General features: G+C 47.4%; 1 protein-coding gene across 2 annotated transcripts; it reads right to left on the bottom strand.

Annotated features, from left to right (window-relative positions):
* Positions 1 to 4124: 4124 nt before the first annotated feature.
* CCT7 (chaperonin containing TCP1 subunit 7) lies at positions 4125 to 20916 on the bottom strand. Of its 2 annotated transcripts, XM_061210937.1 has the most exons (12): positions 20780 to 20916; positions 15778 to 15931; positions 15014 to 15120; positions 13191 to 13316; positions 12261 to 12313; positions 11738 to 11909; positions 8370 to 8534; positions 7358 to 7546; positions 6628 to 6725; positions 6108 to 6240; positions 5404 to 5610; positions 4125 to 4498 (listed from the first exon to the last, which is right to left on the bottom strand). In XM_061210937.1, exons 1-12 carry the CDS (start codon positions 20783 to 20785, stop codon positions 4277 to 4279), a joined length of 1632 nt encoding a protein of 543 aa, XP_061066920.1. In that variant the 5' UTR covers positions 20786 to 20916; the 3' UTR covers positions 4125 to 4276. The 2 variants fall into 2 exon arrangements, with proteins under 2 accessions (XP_061066920.1, XP_061066921.1); XM_061210938.1 differs by lacking the exons at positions 12261 to 12313; positions 15014 to 15120; positions 15778 to 15931; positions 20780 to 20916 and having other exon boundaries at positions 13191 to 13252.
* Between the last annotated feature and the right edge of the window lie 906 nt (positions 20917 to 21822).

Genomic DNA, 21822 nt, shown 5'->3' with positions numbered 1-21822 from the left:
GCACGGACATCAGCCCCGCTCTGGGTTACCCTGCAAGGAGGCCTCCAGAGCTGGGACCCCCACAGGATCAGAAGTGTACCCAGCTCTCCTGGCTCCCCACTCAGCTGTGTCCTGGCTGTTTTCATTGTTGATGATTTTCCTCCCGTGGCTTGTTCTGGCCCTGCCCTTTGAAGACCCCAAATACCAAGGGTGGCACGTTGGCAACTCCCTGTCCAGTCCTGCACGAAGCCTTGGCTGTGTGGCATCCCCACCCCAGAGCAGCTGGTTCCATTGGCTCTTACCTCCCCAGCCCTGTCCCCAGGAGTCACGAAGGAGAAGCACAACTTTCCTCTGTCTGGGGCCTGGAAGGGAGGTGGAGGTCCACTCGGCCTGGTTGCCCTGGGTGTGTCTGTTCCGCTTTGCCAACTGCATCCTCCCTCCATAGCCCCTGCTCCCTGTGACCCTCTGTCTCCTGGACAAAGCACAAAGGGATGCCCTGCTTGGCCTGAGCCTGTCCTACTGAGGGGCTTTTTCTGCCCTAGGTAGCCTCCATCCCTGAGTACAAGGCTTTGGGCAATTTCTCCCTGGGAAGATGCCTGCTGGAATGCCTGGCATCAGTTCTGGGAGAGGTCAGGGTGCACAGGCAGCAGGCTTGAGTGGGAGAAAGGTGGTGCTGAAAGGCCTGACGGTTGTCGTAGGTTCCTTCTGTGCAGTAGCGCCGAGCACCGCCAGCACTGGGGCAGCAGAGTGAACAAGACTCCCCTCTCCTGCTGGTGGGAAGTTTGCCTCTCAACAAGTTTGGCTGTTTCCAGGAAACCCGCCAAGCCCCCCGCCCTGTATTTTCCAGCTGAGTGTGTGAGGGATGTGTGGGGTGCATATTGCACAGGTCCAAGCCTCTGCCCATGGGAACGATGGGTCACAGCCTGTACCGCTGCACACCTGGGGCTGACAGACTTGTGTGCCCTGGCCTTCATATCTGCCCTGAGAACTGGCGGGTTTGCGGGCTCCCCACCAGCTTGATGCTATTTTTGCCTCTCCCCAGGGGGATGAGCCCTGCTGCTGAGTGGAGAGCTTTTGTTCACTTGGTCACTTCTCTGGCAAGCACACAGCTAGGGCTGAGGATGGCGAACAGGGATGGAGGGCCTGGCCATCCCTAGGAGCACCTTATCCTTCACTCACCCACAGGAGAGCCCTCTTCCACATCTCACACCTGATGAGATGCAAAAGAGGAGTATCTGTGAGAGCAAACCAACACAGGCCCCACTCCAGGGGCCCCAGCATGTGTAGAGGCCCCATGGGTGATGGCCACTTGGTGTCCTTAACCACCTCTCCTTGCCAGCCCAGCGCCTGGGAGGCTTGGGGTACTTGGCTTGAGTATATCATGCTTTATTCAGGCTGCCTCCCCACAGCACTGGCAGAGAACAAAGGAGATGCTGTATCTGCATCCCTGAGGGACAGAAAGTGGGCTGCCCAGAACCATGGCTTTTCACTGGCCAGGAGACCACCTAAGGACCAAGGCAGCTCATGTTTTCCTAGTCCCATGAGAGTGGAGTTTGAGCCAGTCCCTCAGCAAGTGCTGGGGGGAAAAAAAAAAAAAAAAAAGCACCACCTCCTTCCCAAGGCCTGCTGCTCCAAGGTTTGACTCTGTCCTTTGCCTTTGGGTCCCGCCTGTCCCCCTGGTCCTGGTCTCTAGTCCTCTGGGCTGCCGGTGGGGAGCTGCCCATGCCCCAGTCCCTCTTGGGCGCTAAGTTGAAGATCTTTCCAGAGGGACTATTGGTGCCAAAGACCCAGTTCCTGGTGGACTTGGGGTGAAAACAGGAGAGACGGTGACTGGGTGCAGGGCCCAAGTGCCCAGAGGAGTTAACTCATACCAATGGGATGTGTCCCAGCCCATCAGTCCCTGATGAGTGTAACTTCCCTCCCCCAGGGGCCTGGCACTTCTCTTTTTACCCCTGGTGGCTGTGCTTTCTCACCCAGCCTTGTCCCAGGCCCCATTTCTGTATATATTGCTGTGTATCGTGTGTGTATTTATTCCCGGACAAGTGTGTTCATCTACAGCCTTGCCTGAGGATAAGGTTTAGGATTGGGTGAAGATCAGAATACCAGGGCCAACTAAGGCAACCAGCTCCTAGTCTGACCCCAACCCCTTGGGACCCTGGCCAGTCCCAAGGCTGCCCCGACAATCAGGCAGGCTTCCCCGCCACAAGTCCGAGCCTTGTCTGCCACTGCTCGCAGGGCCCCAGGCCTCAGCTTTGCCCTGGCAGGGGTCTTGCATGCAGGGGCAGACTCGCCTCATGGCTGATGCCAGTAGGCCTGGCTCTAGTGAGCCCTGCTGGCGGGGACCTCCACAACTGGCCCCAGGCCCTGCCTTCCCTGCACAGCCAGGCTGCAGTGGGCCTGAGCTGTGAGACGGGAGCTTCCCTCACCCCAAGCACATCAGGCAGAGGGGTGGAGAGCATTTTTTGGTTTTGTTTCTGAAGTGGCGCCAGTACCTCCAGCCCCCAGGGGGCCTTCCCTGGCCCCACTTTTCTGCCCCACCCAGGCATCACCATCCCAGCACTTTGCTCCACATCACCCATAGATGCCCTTTGCTTAATGTACCCGGGCGTATGTATTTAAAAGGACTCAAATGGGCATCAGAATTTGTGGCTCTGTATCCAATAAAAGATGGTGAAACTGGAATCATATCTGCCTCAGGGAAGTAAATGGTAGGTGGCCACATCTGCCAGTCTGTCACCAAACACTCCTTCAGCTGAAATGCACTGAGGTAGGAAGGAGGTGGATGATCTGAATGGCATCAGTGAGGTGAACTGAAGCATTAGGAAGACCTGTCTCAGGACAGTAGACATCATTGCTGGAGGAAGGCCATGCAGGTTACTGACCGTGCCATAGCTTTCAATGTGTGCAGGCAGATAAAGAGCCTCAGGGTGTCCTTTCTGACTCTCAGCCAGGAGAAGCCATCTTTAAGGGCAACCCCAGCACAAATACAGCAGGAACAGCACACACTTGCCCATCCCCTCACTGGCTTGGTAACCTTAGGATGCTCTGGACAGCCAATCCGACTTTGGCCTGATGGAGACCAGTTCCCCATCATGGTCTGGCTCAACTTTCCCATTTTACAAAATGGGGTTGCCCCACAGATTTGATTACTCAGGTCTTGAAATATTTAAAATCACAAAAAAGAACAGGTGTTCAGGCTTAAACCGTGTGTGGCTCTAGCATCAAACAAGTAGACGAGCACTTATCCCCACAACTCTTGAGTCAGCTATTACCGTTTTACAGGTAGAACAGCTGAAAAAAATTTACTTACAGACCATCAAGTTAGGAGGGAAGCCAAACTCCGAAGTCTGGACCTGCCACCACCCCCATTCTGCTTTTGAGTTCATCTGACTTGGCTGGAACTCAGAGATTTTTAAAAAAATCACTTCCCAGATTTAGGGAGCAGAAGCTTCCTATTAATTACAGGTAGCTGCAGGCCAACTCTCAGAACTAGCAATAAACAAGGAGGCAGTTAGACTGCTGACTTTATCTGTGCTGGCCGTTCTAAACTTCCACTGGTCAGAAGAAAGCAGAAAGGACCACTGGTGGCTGAACTGAGAAGACCGGGGTGGCTCCTTCAGCCTCCTCCTCAATGGACTTACTTCTAAGAAGTCACAAGAGTTTAGAAAGGATCTGTCCTCTCTGAAAGATTCCTCCGAAAGCCCTCAACCTCAAGATCTTGAAAAAGAGGGATGAAAAGACTGAGCCAAAAGAATACGGAAGTAGAAGGGGTAGACAAAGTAATGTAATGCATTTAACTCAAACCCAGAGAAACCCTGGGAGCAGAGCCAGGCGAGGCCAGGGCTAAATAAGGTGATGTCAGAAGAAAAGGAAGCAACTCCACACCTCCCAGCCACTGCTAGGACTGAGAAAGCAACCAAAGCTAAACTTCCAGACAGGGGCCACTCAGGTGGAGCTCCTCCCCTGGCAGAGTGGACCTACACTCTGCCTAACAATGACTAGAGGCTGTGGAGGACTCAGCGCAAGAGGGAAGATAATTTTCTCTTTTCTACCTGTTGGGTGAGTACATATAAAGCTACAATTCTGAGCTGCAGTCAAGACATTTATGAGTAAAACTCCTGTGCCCAAATAATTTGCAAAATGAATTCTAAGTCTTTTAAGTTTTATTTAAATAACCTCCAGTGAGAACAGAGTGGGCCAAATACTACCCCTTCCTCGTAATACCATTCCACCAAGACAGAGTAAGCACAGCCTGCAGGCAGCCTGCCAGCCACTCCTGTGAGAGCTGGGGTGCCTCTCAATGGGGGTGGCCACGACCTCGGCCCCGGCCAGCAGCTGGGGGGACATCCACTGTTGAGCGAGGGTTCTTGATGGTTTCATCTACGGACACGATAAGGCACGCAGCCTCAGAGGCTGCAGTCAGGGCATTGATCCGCACCATAGCTGGCTCCCACACGAAGGCCTCAAAGTTGTCAGCTATGTCCTCATTGTTGATGTCCACACCGTACCACATGCCCCCCTGAAAGAGCAGAAAAAGAGGGAAAGCAACGTGGAACTGCTCTCAAATTTCTTCTTGCACACCCTCTGAATGACTCGGATTGTTAGGAATCTTCAGGCTCTCTGAACCCGCTGGCATCTCCCTGAGGAAGGTGGCATCACAACAGGAGCCTGGAAGCCTCTTCCCGCCCCTCCCCCACCCCCAACCTGACCACAGAAGACCTCCGGGCCCTCTCCCAGGCAAGCTGCTGGCTTTTAGGGAGGCCCCATCCTCAGGTCACCTGAGGACTGCGTATGTCAAACCAGGCTTCTCAAGAGGAACACTTTCCAATCCCTTATCTCATTTCATCATCTCACTGCTTCCATTAGTCCCGATTTTACAGACAAGGAAATAGACACACAAAGTGACTTACTTAAAGTTCTAACACAAGTCAGAAACTAAGTCACTCACTAAATGCTGCTGTCACCACACTGAGCATTTAACAGACAGCATTTAAGAAACATCTCTAAATGAGTATTTGCTAAACAGCAGATGAACAAATTAAATTCTCAGAGAGATCACAACTTGGAGGTGGTAGAGCCATGGCCGGACTGCTGTCAGCAGGGCCCTGGAGTGCTTCACCACCAAGGAACCCAGTACACATGGTATGTGCTTCCAGGCAGGAGGCCACAGGGTTCCTTTGGTTCCTCTCACTGCACCGTAAGGAGTGATCAGACTCTTGGAAGAAGCATTGAACAAACCCTGGAACCACCAGTCCCAGCACTGGTCTTTCCTTCTGACCTCAGAGGAGGCAGGCAGTTGGTACTGGGTTTGGTTCCAGCACTATCACCTGGGCTGACCACACAGAGCTTGAGGAAGCACAACACACACTCAGAATCTAGCCCCGTCCGCCCAGTCCCTGGACACGGAGGAGAGGAATAACCCACCTGGGCGTGCCGAGCCCGCAGCTTGTTGAGGATGTTTGTGGCATCAAAGCCAGCGTTGTCACACAGCTGGCGTGGGATAATTTCCAACGCCTTGGCATAGGCCCCAATCAATAGCTGCTGTTTTCCTGGAATGGTCCTTGAGTAATCTCGCAGGTACTTGGAGAGCTCCATCTCAATGGCGCCGCCACCAGCCACCACTGAATCATTCTGCAGAGACCAGACCCACCACTAAATGCAAGGGGTCCCCCGGTCTAAGCTCCAGCCATGGCCAAATTGGGCCGTTCAGTCAATAGGCCCTCTAGCCCAGAAAGAGGGCTGGTTCCACATTCCCTCCCTCAGCCCAAGCCCCAGGAAGCCCAGACATGGACCGTGTCTAGCACACCCCAACTTCAATCTGGTGAACCTTATGGTTTCTGACCATCTTCAAGGTCACCTGTAGCTTGAGGGCACTGGCACAATCCCTGGGATGGCTGACTCCATCAGCTCCACAGCTGCTCACAAGAACAAGTCTTAGCTTTTAAGGCAGCATGACTTATTTTGAGAGACTGAGGCTGTTTCTTTATCATCTGTGAGACAAATCAGGGCCCACATGCCCCACATGGAAGGACAGGTTATACAGGGAAGGAATCACCCCCCAAATCCAGGGTCTCATCAGCTCAAGAGGCAGAGTGAGCTGTGCAGGCTGGAAGCTCCCAGCCTAGTACCTTGATGGCCCTTCTGACAATCATGATGGCGTCGTGCAGGGACCGCTCTGTCTCCTCCATAAACTGCTCAGCGCCACCACGGAGGATGATAGTACAAGTCTTGGCCTTGGGGCAGCCTTTGAAGAAATTGTACCTACACCCAGGGTCAAATCATACTTGTGAACTCCTTTCTGCTGCCAACCCGCTGTGTTCTAACCTTACCAAGTCCTCCCAACACTCAGCAGCTGCTCTTCTGTTCCTCACTAAGGTTCTCCAAGCCCACCCTTAAAGACATGTTCTTGGGAAGGTCTAGGGCTGTACCACAGGGGCATAAAAGATTGTGGAATCAGACTTTAGACCCAACTTGATCTTATTCCCTCCCAAAACACTCTATATATCTGAGCTCTTTATGCCCCAAGAGATATAAGACCTCAGAAGAGAAGAGCATGTGCTATACATACACCACACCCCAAAGATGGCAGAAGGCCATCAGGCAAGTCTCGTGAGCTAAGCAAACTGGGAGCCCAAGCCTACTGCTCACCTCTCGCCTCCAATCTGGGTCTCTTCAAAGACCTGGCAGCGGCCCAGAACATCTGATGACAGAGCGTTCACACTGGTCTGGATGGAGCCTCCGCAAGCCTGAGGAACACAAGACAACATCATCTAGCAGTGAAGGCTCACACGAGGCCAGAAGTGAGCTTCCTGACCCTTAGTCTTAAAGCCAATTCCCATGTTAGACTGCCATGGTGCCCCGGAGCTCTCCTCACTGGATGACCCACTCTCACCCTTGACCTCCAGGCTCCCTCTGGAAGAGGAGAAAACAAAACAGAACTAAGACACACGAAGGGCAAACAAGCCTGGTTAAAAGGAGATGGTGACCCTTTGTTTCACCCAATACCCCCTCCCCTAAACTAGGGTGCTTTGGGCCCAGCGACTGAAGTCAGGATCAGTGCTTTAGACCTGAAGCATCTTTGGTGAGATGCTCAAGAAGAAAGGGAAGAAACCTGGCCGGAAGCATCCAGACTGGAGTTTAGCCAGCTAATCATAGCCCTACTGCTAGGTTTCCTTACAAATCAGCTTTCCTGACTTGTTTGGTTAGATTAACTCTTGTATACTGAGCATATACACACTGGAACTGGAGTGTTTCATGGCAAAAAGAGTTAAGAAGACAGGTCTAGATTCACATACCAACCACTCCGGTACACCAGGGGTAAGTGAAAACCCCCCTGGGGCCACAAAGACCAAGAAGCAGCCTGTGAAAGTTTGGTTACCATCATTGTCCTCTTCAGGTCCTCCTCCGGCACTCGGCCAGCACAGAACATGTCCCTGTCAGCAAAGTACTGGGTGGCCACGTCCCCAATGGGGAGTTTGGACAAGACGACTTTGGCTCCGGAGTGATGGATCCTCTCTAACTTGTCATAAAGAATGTTCCATTCAGCATCAACAATTGCCTGATAATCCTGAAGAGACCCAGAAAAGGATGAGGATGCTTTGGGGTGGAGGTTAGCCTATATGGTATGTTAAAACATAACACACCCCCGCCAAATAAAATATACTGATTTATTTGGGAATTAACAGGGGTAAACAGAATAGCCTCCTCTCAGTCCAAATATACAAGGACCCTATAAGGTAACTTAGGAATCACCTAAAACTTTCAAACACAAAGGCAGAAAGTAACCCCAGGACTGGGAGCTACTCCAGAGCTAGCACTTGCTACGGTGTGAGACATACTTTAGCCTGGCTAAGTTCTAGCTCCTCTGAGGCACTGCACCCATGGAGTTACCAATGACAAGACCCTTTCCCCCAAAGGCCATTCTGTGTTGGGGACACATTTTCCAAGAATACTTGCTTATAGCTGGGACACACTGCTACCTCCAGAGACAGCCCTGGTGATATCAACGTTGGGAGCACACCTGTCCCTGCGACACGGGACCCAGTATAGAAGGGGCAGAGGTCACATCTGCCCGAATAAGAGGAATCAAAATACTGGGCTCACTATATAGCTGAGAGGCCCCTGCAAGCCCCTTCCCTGGGGCCAGAGGATAATATTTCAGCATGTTTGCCCTATCCAAACCTCCTCAGGTCCAGGTCACTGAGAGAGAGCATAGAGTGAGAAAAGAAGTGGGCCCAGTATTTAGACATTAATATTTAGGGGGATAGGAGGAGAAAGGAGCCCATAAGGTACCTGAGAAACAAAGATAAGCCCAAGATGGCCACAAAGGCCCAAGGCTGTGGCCCAGAATGTTGCCCATCTCCATGCCACTGCCAGCTGGTAGGGCCTACCTCAACCGTGTGGACTCTGATTTCCGCATTATCCTTCTCAGCTTTCAGCTCGAGCTCAACATTTAAAAGGGCAATCATTGGATTATGGTACTTTTTGGGTTGCATTTCAAACCCAGCATAAGAGAAAGTCTTCTTGAATGCAACACCAGCTACAAGTTGGGACTCCTGTTTAAAAAAACAAACAGTTCAACAGTTCAGTACTGGCATGAAATGAAATCAAGTTAGTGGTGTGCTGGACTAATAATGCATGTCCATTTCTGTGAACCTGAAGGAGTTAACCATGTTTTTATTTCACTGTTGTAACAAAGTTTTTCCATCATCCTAAAAGCTAGGAAAAATACAGAACATATTTTGGTTGTGCCTTCAGTATAAGGAAAACCAGTTTGCTTGCAGAGACTAAGCATGGTAAAGGCCTGTTTGGGCTGTTCTCTAAGACTGACTTCCAAAGCAGGTGCCAAGGGATGCACTTTGATCCCAACTCCCCACCTCCCAGTCTTCTACACATACGTACACATACCCCTCCCTACCTGTACTGCACACGAGCACACACATACCTGTGTGCTGTAGCCTAGGTGCTTCCTCTTTCCAGATGAAAACAAAAGGTCCTAAGGGTCAGAAATTTCCTGCGGTTCCCAAGCTATCATTGTGGCTACTCCCATCTTGATCCCTCAAAATATGAACTACTATCACTTGTTCCATAACAGAGCTTGCTGTGGGGTGGATTTAACAGCAGGGCATAATAGAAAGCATGCTGCACTTGGGAGTGGCTTCAGCAGTATCAGAAGACAGGTTCAAATCTCAGATCTCTTTCTTACTAAAAAACCTAGTCATTTCCCACTCCGTAAAGAAGGGTGTATTCAGTAAGTGAAGTAAGTCAGAAAGAGAAAGACAAATACCATATGATATCACTTACATGTGGAATCTAAAATATGACTCAAACGAACTCATCTATGAAACAGAAACACTCACAGAAACAGACTTGTGGCTGCCAAGGGATGGGGGCGATGGACTGGGAATTTGGGATTAGCAGATGCAAACTATTATATATACAATGGATAAACAACAAGGTCCTACTATATAGCACAGGAAACTATATCCAGTATCCTGTGGTAAACCATAACGGAAAAGAGTATGAAAAAGAATATATACATATATATGTATAACTGAATCACTTTGTTGTACAGCAGAAATTAACACAACATGTAAATCAACTATACGTCAATAAAATAAATCTTTTTAAATAGTGTATTCAGTTCAACGACCTATATGTTCTCTGCCAGTGCTAATCTACAATCCTAGCCTATAATACTGTAGCCTATCGGTGAAACAGATTCCTACATCATTCAAATCCACAGCCTCCTAAAGGGGGTGATGCCTGAGCTGACTCAATAAGGATGAGCAGAAATTAGTCAAACAGAAAAAAGAAAGAGATGTTCCCAAGAGACAGAGGCAGTGTGGTGCAATCAGGGGATGAAAAGCTACCTGCAGTTGCTGGAATACAAAACAAGAGGGCAGGGACCAGTTTAGGAGAATCTTAAAGGCTCTGCTAAGGCCTGACTCTTATCCTGTACACAATGTGGAACCCCAATATGCTTTACACACAGAGTGTAAATTGGGGAACTTCACGCTGCAACAAAAAATAGAATGGACTTAGGGGATGCAAGACTGGAGGAAGAGTGACCACTACCAGGACAATGGTCTAGTAAAAGAGACAGACTTAAGAAACAACAAATTGGTAGGTAAAATGAAACAACAGTGATCAACAGGTTGTGGGGAATTGGAAATATTTTTAAGGATGACCCTAGACTTCTGGGTTGAGTGACTGAATAGTGGTGGTGATACCAGCTATGTCAAGGAATACAGAAAATATTACAGGTTTGGAGGACAAAATAATGAGTTCAGTAGCAGTGAGATCCAGGAATGTGAAGCTCGAGAGAGCTAAGGGCTGAAGATATAGATCAGGAAGTTTTCAGTTAATCCTGAGAATAAGTAAATAATTACTACCACCATTTACTGAATTGTGTGTGTCAAGTATTGTGTTAAGGGTTTTACATGCATTTAAGAGATGTGGGACAGTCTGAAGAACATATGTGTGGCTTGGAGCCCCTGGCTCTCTCACCAGATAAGATTATTAGTTCTGATCCCTAGTTTAGTGAATGCCAATCTAATCTCAAGGGTTTATGGAAGTAGGAAGGCCCAGGAGAAAATGGAATATTGCTACCAAAGCAGTGTGTAAAGACAAAGTCGGCAAGCCATGATGCAAAGAATGGGCCAAAACATGAGTGGTAGTGGGGGCTGAAGATGGGGAAAAGCTCAGATGACCTCCAGATTCCTCACAGCTTTATTATATAAAGAGAACCTCATCCCACTGACATGTGCCATGACAGGAGGAAGAGGAGGGAGGTGGACAGAATGAAAATGCAATTTGGAGGGGTAGAAGTCCCTCCAAAGACTTCAAAGAACAAGGGCCAGGATATAATATTTCAAGCAGGTCTTGTCCTGTCCAAATCACCTCAGGCTGAGGTCACCAAGGAAGAGTAAAGTAAGAAGTAGAGCAGGCCAAAGACTAGAAAAGGTCCAACATGGAGACACCAACATCAAAGAAGGTTTCCAGACAGATACTTGTGTGTTAAAAAAGAACAAAGTTATAGTTATGCTGTGCAATATAGTGGCCACTAGCCAACATGTCTCTATTTAAATTTAAATAAGTGAAAAAATATGTTGTTAAGTAGACAAAAGCAAGTTGCAGAACACTATGTATTACAAGTGAGCATTTGTTTAAGAAAACAGTATTTACATTTGCACTTATAGATGCAGAGTACTTCTGGAAGGATGGGGACACGGACGGACACACACACACACACACACACACACACACACACACACACAGAGTTAACAGTGGCTGTATCTGGGGCAGGAGTGGTGTAGGGAACATTTGTTTTTTCCTTTAGGAATTCTATACAGTTTGAATTATGTATTATCTATTCAAAATAAATGAATAAAAGAAGGGAGAGGTTGGCCATATCACTTGGAGAAGAATGGACTGAAATGTACTTCTCATATTTATTGACGGTTGTAGATGATTTATCAGAGCTAGCCCTATCCCCCTCCCGCATTAACAATGAGATTCTCAAAATCAGCCAGTTCAGTCTTCCATTCTGCTGACAAGTAAATATAGGTCTGCAGAGGTTACAAAATGCACCTACAGGAGAAGCCTGTAGCAGCAGTATGGGGAACAGCTCCAGTCTGCCTTCCAGCCCAACATGCATTCTCTCTGTTCCTGTACCGTGTGCTCTCCTCCTACACCAAGCTGTCTGAAGGGTCAATGCCAAAGCAAGAGCCTCCTAGGGAGGCCACAGCAGGCTCACCTCTAGGGCTCCACCCTGAACCTTCTTGATTCCAATCATTTTAAGCTGCAGCAAGTCATCGAGCATCATCACCGCATCCACCACCATCTTAGCGAAGAAGGCTTTCTGCTGGGAGATCAGCTTGGAGCTCAGAGCAGTCATGGCACATTTCTCTAGCAGCTTCCTCTGCTCCCTGGGACACAAGGGTGGGACTTGCATCAGGCCTTGAAAGCCCCTCTTACCTGACTCTACTGCAATGTGGAGATAGTTTCTGTTCTAGTCTCTAAACTCAGCCCTCAACAATTTCACCTTCTGTATCTTTAGGGCAGATTATCAGTGACAGGCGGTGATTGCAGTCAAAGACATTATGAGTGATAGCTTTTAAACTACAACCTACAGCCTCTCTTGTAATGCATGGGCTGGGGCACAGCCAGAGGTCTAGCAAGAGCCAAACAGCCCCAGGCCACGCAGGGATTCCACATGCTTCTGCATTCAATTTGGTCAGGGGAAGTCAAGGTTCTGACAAAGCTCACTGCAAACTTACACTTTATCTTCCTTCTTCACAGTCACGGCGATCTCTTTAATCTTGTTAACTGCCTGCCAAGAACAGAAGCTGGGTGAGTATCTCAGGCTAAAGACAAACTGGAGAAGTGGATCCCAATCGCTCCTGCTAGCCCCTAATCTGTTTGCTCCCAAATCTCAAGCATTTCTACTCTACAGCTGAAACAACATTTCTAAGTCTTATAGCTGCCCAGAAAAATATAAATCTCTATAGTTTAGAAAATGCCCAAAGTTAGAAATGTAGAGTAGGAATAGTTCTGAAGAATCATCAGGGTACATCAGGATTCAGCTCTGGATCTGCAGGTAACACACTAAAACAAATGAATGGAAACACACTATGACACTAAATTAGGCCAAATTTTCTGGCTTACAAACAGCACCTGTGACAACTTCTAGCACTTTATATATTAATTAGGTATGTTATATAATATACGATACACATATTTGTATGTTAAACATGGTATCTTTTCAAAGCCATCTTTTTCAAAAGATATCCGTTCACACTTACTTCTCACGTATGATTTCATTTTAATGCCACCACCCCAAAACAGAGATAGTAAAGAGACAAAGTAAGGCACAGAGGAACTGACTTACCCCAGGTTACAGAATGAAAGTCAAAGGTCAATAAAAGCAAGGTCTCAAGATGTGCCATGATGAAGTACTTGATAAAAACAAAAACAGCTCTCACCAAGAGCTTATTATCATAGTCTATCAGGAAAACTGAAGCTTAAAGAGATTAAGTAATATACCTAGTCAAAAGCTACTGAATGGTAGAACTGAGATTCCTAGGCAGTAGAATTCAGAAAATGTCCAAGGAACCTTGTTCCCAGTCCCTCCACACCCCAATAAAGATAGTATCCTAAGAGAAATACAAAGGTGCACAAAGCGCCCAAGTTCACCAGCACTCCCATACCAACTGAGTGGCAGTGCGGAAAGCTCGGATGATGATCTGTGGGTGCAAACCTTCCTCCACATAGGGTTTCACCTGCTTCAGAAACTCTGCAGCCAGCAGGGTCACTGAGGTGGTGCCATCACCGACCTGGAAGAGGATGACAGTAAATTCACGTTTTCTCACGTTCAGGGATAAAGCCCCAAAACTCCACTTTTTAAGCAATCTACCCATTTAAACTGGGGACTGTTTAAATGGATATTAAGCCTTTTCTGGGAAGCACAGCTTTTTGCAACAAGTAGAAGAAAGGTGTTGGTGGATAGGTATTCATCCCATCAAATGGTCCTGGGCCACAAAATTAATTCCCCAGCCAGGCCATTCTCCAAAGAGGGCTGATTTGGACAAATTTCCCCAGAATATGAAATCATATATGTATATTAGCCAAGAACTTATTTATTACAGACAAGGTACTATGATAAGTAAGACAGTTCCAGAGATGCTTATAATACAATGCTCACATGTCACAAATAACCACAGTAGCAAGAGGTATCAGATAAATATTCTTTTTTTTTTTTTTAAAGGAATTCCTTTATTTTTATTTATTTTTAGCTGTGTTGGCTCTTCGTTTCTGTGCAAGGGCTTTCTCTAGTTGCGGCAAGCGGGGGCCACTCTTCATCGCGGTGCGCGGGCCTCTCACTATCGCGGCCTCTGTTGTTGCAGAGCACAGGCTCCAGACGCGCAGAGCTCAGTAGTTGTGGCTCACGGGCCTAGTTGCTCCGCGGCACGTGGGGTCTTCCCAGAGCAGGGCTCGAACCCAAGTCCCCTGCATTGGCAAGCTGACGCTCTACCACTGCACCACCAAGGAAGCCCGAGATAAATATTCTTTAAGGAGCACAAAATACTACAGGAGTTTACAAAACAAACCTCTAAGGACCAGCTAAGGTCCTTTTTATTTTAAACACTATTTGGAATTAGCAGATCACTAGTCTGCTAATCTTTCTTACATGGCTATTTTCTATGATAGGATCTAAACCTTATTTTTAATGAAGGAGAAAAAGAATAAGAGCTTTCTCTCTCTCTCTCTCTTTTTTTTAAGAATAAGAGCTTTTAAAAAAAACTGGCTAACCTCTGATTTAGAAGATACTTATTTTTTACTCACTTATGTCCACTGTATAATATAAGGGACTTCAGGGAGAAAAAAAGGTTATGTGGCGAAGGGTTTAAGCTGCCAAATTCCTGGACAGAAAGGTATTCCTTTGTTGAAAATATTAACCAATCAAATCTAGACTCTTCTCACTTTAATTTTATATAAGCCATACTGTTTTACAGGCTACTGGGTCCTAACAGACCTTCTGATATAACTTCAGGACATATCTGTAATACTCTGAAATGCAAACTTGTCTCTCTCAACATTTATTATCAAGACTCCAGTGTCAGAAATGGTTTTTAAAAAGGCAGACGAGTTAATGTCACTGACTTGCACACATTAAGATGGTAAATTTTATGCTAAGTATATTTTACCATCATAAAAAAATTTTCTTTTAAAAAGAAAGGTGAACTGGAAACAGTCTCCAGCCCCATCTTATAAGGCAACCAACAGATGAGAGGTTAAATTATTTACCGCGCAATTCAAATGAATGACAGCACACAGGCCTGATCTTAAGATCTCAGCCACACAGTGGAACAGCAGGAATATTAAAAGACTATTAATTCCACCTAAATATTTTCGCAAGCAATTACTTGTGAAATTATAATTTTAGACCTAAAATCAAAATTTTTAAAGAAAGGAGAGCAAAGGAGCAAGCAGGCATGTGTTTCACTGAAACACATAGGCTTGATTTTCCTACCTCAGCATCTTGGGATTTGGCAATGTCCACTAAAGTCTTTGCTGCAGGATGGACAACATCAAGGAGTTTCAGAATTGTGGCCCCATCATTAGAAATTGTTGCTTTGCCTTAAAAGGAACAAACACAAAGTAAAAATGTAAAGACCTTTTCTTAAATTCTGTCTTCTAGTTGGACTTGGAGCCCATATACACATTATTGGGATGGGACAGAGGGGCTCATGGTGGGAATGAACTGATCTTTTTACAGAGTTAGCTCTGTGCAAAAAGGGCCGCCTAAAATCACACATTCCAAAGACCATGAACTCCTGATTTTCCTTGAAATGAGCAAATGAGCAAATGTGCAAAGAGCACACCTCTACTGGATGTAGAAAACATTTTTAAAAATAAGGATGAATAATCATTTAGATATTCTTAACAGTTGATACCCTAGTATTTCACTTGTAAATTAATACACTAAAACATAAGGGGGAATTTGTCTTGGCAACATGATACAATGGAAGTGACCACAGGCAACTCCGGAAGGTTCTATAGTGTTTCTAGGCTAAATCTCTCTACAAAGCAACAGGGTCCTGAGCCGGGATTCTCCCATATATTCCCAGGGGGCTCAGCATTCAGGACAATGTCTGAAAAGAAACCGCTTCACAGTGAGCAATCCTTCAGAGATCTTAAAAGCAGTGAGATTTCTAATGCCAACCTCTGCTAGCCCCAAACACTCTGGGGGAGCCTCCTCTTCTGCAACTGGCCTGAGGAACTCTGCAGACTTACCTCGGCCATCCACAATGAGCTTGTCCATACCACGGGGGCCCAGGGTAGTTCTTACAGCCTCAGCAATCACCTGGCAGGCACTGATGTTACTTACAAGCTGGGGGATGCCTTGGGAGCTATCAGTCCCCTCTTTCAACAGGATAACTGGTGTGGGCTAGAGAAGAAAGAGCAATTGAATGTTTTTTTTTTTGGTTTTTTTGTTTTTGAAAAATAATCATTTATTACATAAGACTTAAGGAGGGAGAGGAAAAATGCTCTCATTTCCCCAGTAACAGAAATATCTAGAGGCCCTTTTAAACCACATTCCTCCAATGTCCATCCACTATATCCATTCCTTAAACTGCCTCTACCTCCAGAGATAGCATACTTGCAGGTGTGCCAGAAAATGGTTTGAGAAGCACTGATTTAGTCAAAAAGAACAAATCAAAGAATGTGTTCTCCAGTGCCCAAATGCATAAGCATAGCCCTTTCAACTTCTGACCTTATTCCCTGTTTTAAGGAATTAGGCCATGCTCAGTGTTCACCCTCCAGCAAACATCCATTTATCTGCATTAGAGCTTAATCGTAGAGAAGTAGATGGGGCACTGATGCAAAACATGAAGTGCTAACAGCTTCAGATGTTGTCCTGGAGATGCCCAGGCAGACAGCTTTACCAATGATGTTTAGCTGGAGTGTAGGGAAATGGCTAGGCAGAGAAACAAATGGCACCTTTGTCCGCCTCACAAAATGACAACAAATCTAATTTGTACAGCAATGTTTCCCTCTCTCATGCTGGTTCCATAAAGCCTCCTTGTGACTAATCTCCAACCAGATACCCTAAACAAGTTTTTCTCTATTTCGCATTGGTCTCCAGAACAGTCACTGTTCTCGCAGAGGCTTAATCTGTGGAACTGCTTTAGAAACTCTGGGAAGACAGGGATATCTGCTTATTTTAAAGCGCCTGCTTAGGTACCTTTGCTCCAGTGACCATTAGCAGACAGTAATTCCTTAGCTTAGCACACAAGACTGCTTTCTCTCTGCATCCAAGGCTGTGCCTTCAGAGATGAGCTCATGAACCAGGCCCAGTCTTCCCTGCATTTGTGACTTATTTTATGTGTGTAAAACAAATTAAGGATAAATACCGTTGCAACATTTTTGCTATGTTAGTTATGCGTGTGCTATTACGCTATGCTTTGAAATTTATTTTTTCCTGTGGATTACAATATAAAGTTTGAAAATCACTGCCCATGTCCACCCCTAGGGGGTACTTCAGGTGTCCGAGCAGGGAAGGCATAGGAAAGCACAGGGCTGTCTCAGCCCAACAAAAAGGAGCCAGGAATTCACACACTACAAAGTCGAGCAGCCCATGAGGCTGACTCCACATTAACTGAGCAGTTTCTTTAAAAATTCGACTCCTTTGGCCAGTGTAGCTGGAGGGTAGTGAGTAAGTGGAAGACTGGAATGAGGCTGAAGAAGCAGGCAGGAACCAGGTCACTACTCACTTATAGACTATCGTTAAGTTTAGATTTTAGTCCTACAAAGAAGGGAAGCCCTGGAAAGGCTTTTAGCAGAGGAATGGCATAGTCTAATTTACATTGGGAAAAACCCAAAAGACAACTATAGAAAATGGGTAAGAAGAGGCAAGATATAATGTGCAAATGCAAAAAAACAGGCTGGAAAAATGTACAACAAACTCTAATGAGTAAGAGTGGTAAGTAAAGAAAGTTTTGACACTTGGATATTTTGTTTTGTTTCAACTTTTTCTAACAAACATATCACACATTACTTTTTTTTTTAAAGAATACTGGGAGGAAAATTCCTTCCTTTTCATGGTAGTATCCCAGGTTTAGTGGCAAGAAATGGCTTCTCCATACTCTCAGCCTTCCTTCAGGTTCCTCGCAAGGAAAGCTGTGTCCCCCAAAAGGCCCCACCTTCTCCCAGTCCTGCTAAATCATTCCTCAGGGCAACCTCAAGTCACCTCTGGTCCAACCCTGCCCCGGATGAAGCCTTAGGTTTTAAATCAAAAACCAACTTGAGTCTTAATCCCTTCCTATTTCCTTCGACAGATTCTTTCACCTCTCCAAGGCTAACTTATCCAATGTTTTTATAAACTTTTTCTCCCTCTACCTCCAAGTTGTACCCCCACCAAGAGCCACACTGCCCCGTTCTACCAAAACCACTTTCTTTGCACTAGGCCAGCAACTCCTCAGAGCCTCCATTCTTCCAAGTTTTCTCAACAGCCGTTAACATGAGCATTGGCAACAGGGGATCCCAACACTCTCTCTGCTCCTTCTTGAGCATAATGTTTATATTGCCATCCATCTTAAAGTACAAGCTTCCCAAAGGTAAGGAGTACACTAATCTCAATGTGCAGAATGCCTAGATTTGGTCACATACAAAGCAATATACAGAAGCTTTTGGTGCTGAAAATTCAACTGTTACATATCAATTGACCCTTGAAGAGCATGGGTTTGAACTGTGTGGCTCCATTTATACCTGGATGTTTTTTCAATAGTAAATACTACAGTGTTACACTATCTGAGGTTGGTTGAATCCTCGGATACAGAGGAACCCCGGATATGGAGGGCTGACTAAATCATATGCAAATTTTCAACTGAGCGGAGTCAGGTCCCCTAACCCCCGAGCTCTTCAAGAGTCAACTACACTTGAAAATGCTTTATACAAGCCGTGAAATAAGGTAGCAGTCAGTTATTTTTGGAAAAGCATCGGCAGCATGGTGATACTAAATTCACTGAAAATTCTTAAGTACAAAGCAAAGAGGGCTTGGAAGCAGCTCACCACGTTGTCCCCAAGTTCCCTACGCTTTAAAGGCCCTACAGAAACGGCAGGCTGGGTCCAGAGATCATTTAAGGAGGGAAAGGTGGCAGGGCTGGATTGGGCCAAGCCAGGTCAATCAGGATGGGTCCTCTTCTATCAGTTTCCGGGGGGCAAGCACTACTATGGAAAGCCCAGCTTCTGTTCCTAAGTTACTTTCCAACCGCATTTTTACTCAAGTAAAGAAACAACAGCAGAATCCAGTAATCTGCCAAGGGTATCATGGAAGGCTTGGTAATTTCAGCTTAATAGTCTTCTTCTTCATCCTCCTTAAAAACTTTTATTAAGCATTATTAAGCTTGATGCTCTATAAAACAACAGGTGTTCATATGCTAAGGCATGTAGTGCTCAATACCACAAAGGCAAGCATACATTCTGTACGGCTGTACCAAAGACTGAGCTTTCTGGGGAACCCTTTTACCTCTCTTTCAATCACAGAAGGCTTCCAGAATATCAGGTACCAATTCAATAACAGCAAGGAGAATTCTTGGTGACTGAAGTTTCACACACCAAAAGGAGAGCTATAAATGGTCAATACAGCAAAGAAACAGAACAGACGTCAGTTCAGGAAAAACCCAAGGTGGTGGTCTGGAGCCTCTTGGTGAAGGGTTTTATCACCAGTCAGAAGAATCTTGGTTCTGATCCCCAGTTCTTTAAAGGCCAACCAAAACTCTTATGGTAGCCTTGGCAGGAAGGTGGATTACAAGGACGAAAGGGCAAGCAACCACCTAGCAGACTAGCTAACATGCTGAGTGTTACTACCTGATGGGCACTTCATATGTATTCATTCATTTAATCCTCTTTAACAGACTGAGGGCCAGAAATGTAACACCATGCTAAAACTCGCACACCTAGTAAGTGGCAGAGCTAGTTATGAACCTAGGCATTCAGTGTAGCTCCAGAGCCCTTACTCTCCACTGCTCTACTATGCTGCCTCTGCACACAAAATGAAGATGACTTCAGGAATAGTAACGTTGAAGATGGACTGAAAAAGGCAGTACTGGAGGTATGAAAGGGAGAGGGAATACAGATTAATGCCAGGTTCCTTCTATCTTGGGTACAGGCGGGATTCACAGGGCATGTGGCCATAATGAACACCTCACAAGTGTCAGTTTGACATCTACTAGGTCAGCGATAAGCTGAGGAAGCAGGAAAAGAACAGAGAACTGAGTTGGACTGGTAGGCTAGAATGAACAAGTGAACTGCCAAGTGCACAGGGAGCATTATCTTAGGGTTTTGCTTCAAACACTTAAAAGCTGACCCTGTTCAACAGCAACTCAGGAGACACCACCGAGGAGGTGCTTTGGGACCCACGTAAGGTTTCTGCAGCTCTGAGATGGAAAAAGGGACGCCGTGGAAGCGGGGAGGGGAGGCGGGCTACAGAGACACTCCAGGATTCACCAACCTCCCTAACTTAAGAAAACGAGAACCAGAGTTAGGTGGCCAATTAGAAAAGCCGCCTAATGTCACATCTGGAGGCGCAGACAGGGTCGGAGTCAGAGGCCGGGTCTTCCCACCTCTGATGCAGTGTCCCCATCTGCCCTACCTATTCTCCTGGCTGAAGAGTTGGACCTCCGACAACCAGCGGAGCCTGGTACATTCAGTAGGTAATAAATATGCGTTTACTTTATGAACGAGTGAGTTAATTAAAGTACGAGAGGAGAGGTCTGTTTCCATTTACGCAGCAAGTGAGCGACCATAGTTGAGACCTTGGGCTCGGCCCAACATAAGGTCCCCATGCTGCCTCTGCAGGTTCTAGGAAGCACCCGCTTCACATCCGCATTTTCCAGGGCAGCCAGAGCTTCCAAGTCTGGCCCTCGACCGCGTATGCACGCTCAACCCGCAGTCATTTAACCCAGGTCATGATTATGGGGGCTCAGAAAACCGGGTGGCCGACGCGGGTTCGCGGCCCCGAAGCGCCCTGGGATTCGTAGTCCCCAGCCGGCCAGACCAGAGCCTCCTCTTGAGCCCCACACAACCCTCGCCGAGGGCCCCTGCTCCGTGCCCGGGCCCACCAGGCGGCGGCGGGCCGGGATCACCCACAGACAGGGCTCGGGGGAAGGACCGAGGCAGTAGGCTGGCGGCGGGGGTGGGGTGGGGGGGTCCTACTGTACCAGCCCCGGCCAGGCGGCGCCAGCTACCGACCAGATGGCAGCGGATGGAGCCAGATGCGCAAGACACCACTCACCATCATCTTGGAAGCCTATTCAGTGGCCCGCTACTCCTCTTCTCTGCGCCCGGACCGCCCAGCAACCCCACAATGCTCCGCGCTAGAGAAACCCCCAGAAGCTTCGCCAAGCCTTCGGACCGGGAGAGGAAGGGGATGGGCCGCTTCCGCCACTCTATGGTTCGCTACCACAGAGTCGGCGTGGCTAGAAGGGCCAGAGGCTGGGCCTCCGCCGGCGCTCTTACGAGAAGCAGTGGTTCAGGAACAGTCGCCGGTTTTCCATGGTGCCATTCTTTTTGAGCATGTAGGATCCTTGCTCGGCCCGCGTCACCCACTAACTCTAATTCCATTTCCCTTCTCCCCTCAAACGCCAGCCCAAGGAATGCAATAAACGCAAGTATTTATTGAACGCTGACTGCGAAACAGGCTTTTGCTAAGTAAGCATTTGACGTGAGCTCATTTAACCCTCACAACGCTATCGCGATGTTACTGAAATCATGCCCAATTTACAGATGAGAGAACTGAGGCTGTGAGGTTAGGTGTCCAAAATCACAGTTGTACAGTAAATGGTAGATAAACAGGCGCGGGCACCTGGCCCCAGTGCTCGTTTTCTGGCTCGGCACTGGGCAGAGCTTCCTCGAGGGTCGTGTACATCAGTCTACGTCCCCAGAGCCTACTGACTATGAGAGCGCAAGCGCCGGTGGAACTAGGCAGGGGTCGCCGGAGACCACCTGGACGCTAGACGAATGCCTTCCCAAACAGGGGATGGGAAGGAGGAAAGCACAACTAGGGGAAGGTAAATCGTCGTCTTGCGAAGCGGCCACAGGGAGGATCCGGCCGAGACCGCACGAGCTGATTGGCCAAGACTTTCGGCGGCTGAGGCGAGTCCTGCGGGTCTCCCACCTGCAGTTCTCCCGCCCCCCGCCCCAGCCAGCGAGGTCCTACGGAGTCGAATCCAATCTGACAAATGCTGGGGCGGGGACGGCAGTTACAGTTAAGAGTTTAAACAAATCAGCCCTCTGCCCCACTTCTCTCCACCAATAGAAAGTGGGCGGGCACAGGGG

Source organism: Eubalaena glacialis, chromosome 14, assembly GCF_028564815.1.
Source record: "Eubalaena glacialis isolate mEubGla1 chromosome 14, mEubGla1.1.hap2.+ XY, whole genome shotgun sequence".
Taxonomy (NCBI): Eukaryota; Metazoa; Chordata; class Mammalia; order Artiodactyla; family Balaenidae; genus Eubalaena; species Eubalaena glacialis.
Note: the sequence above shows the minus strand (reverse complement) of the source record. Positions and strands in the feature narration are given on the sequence as shown.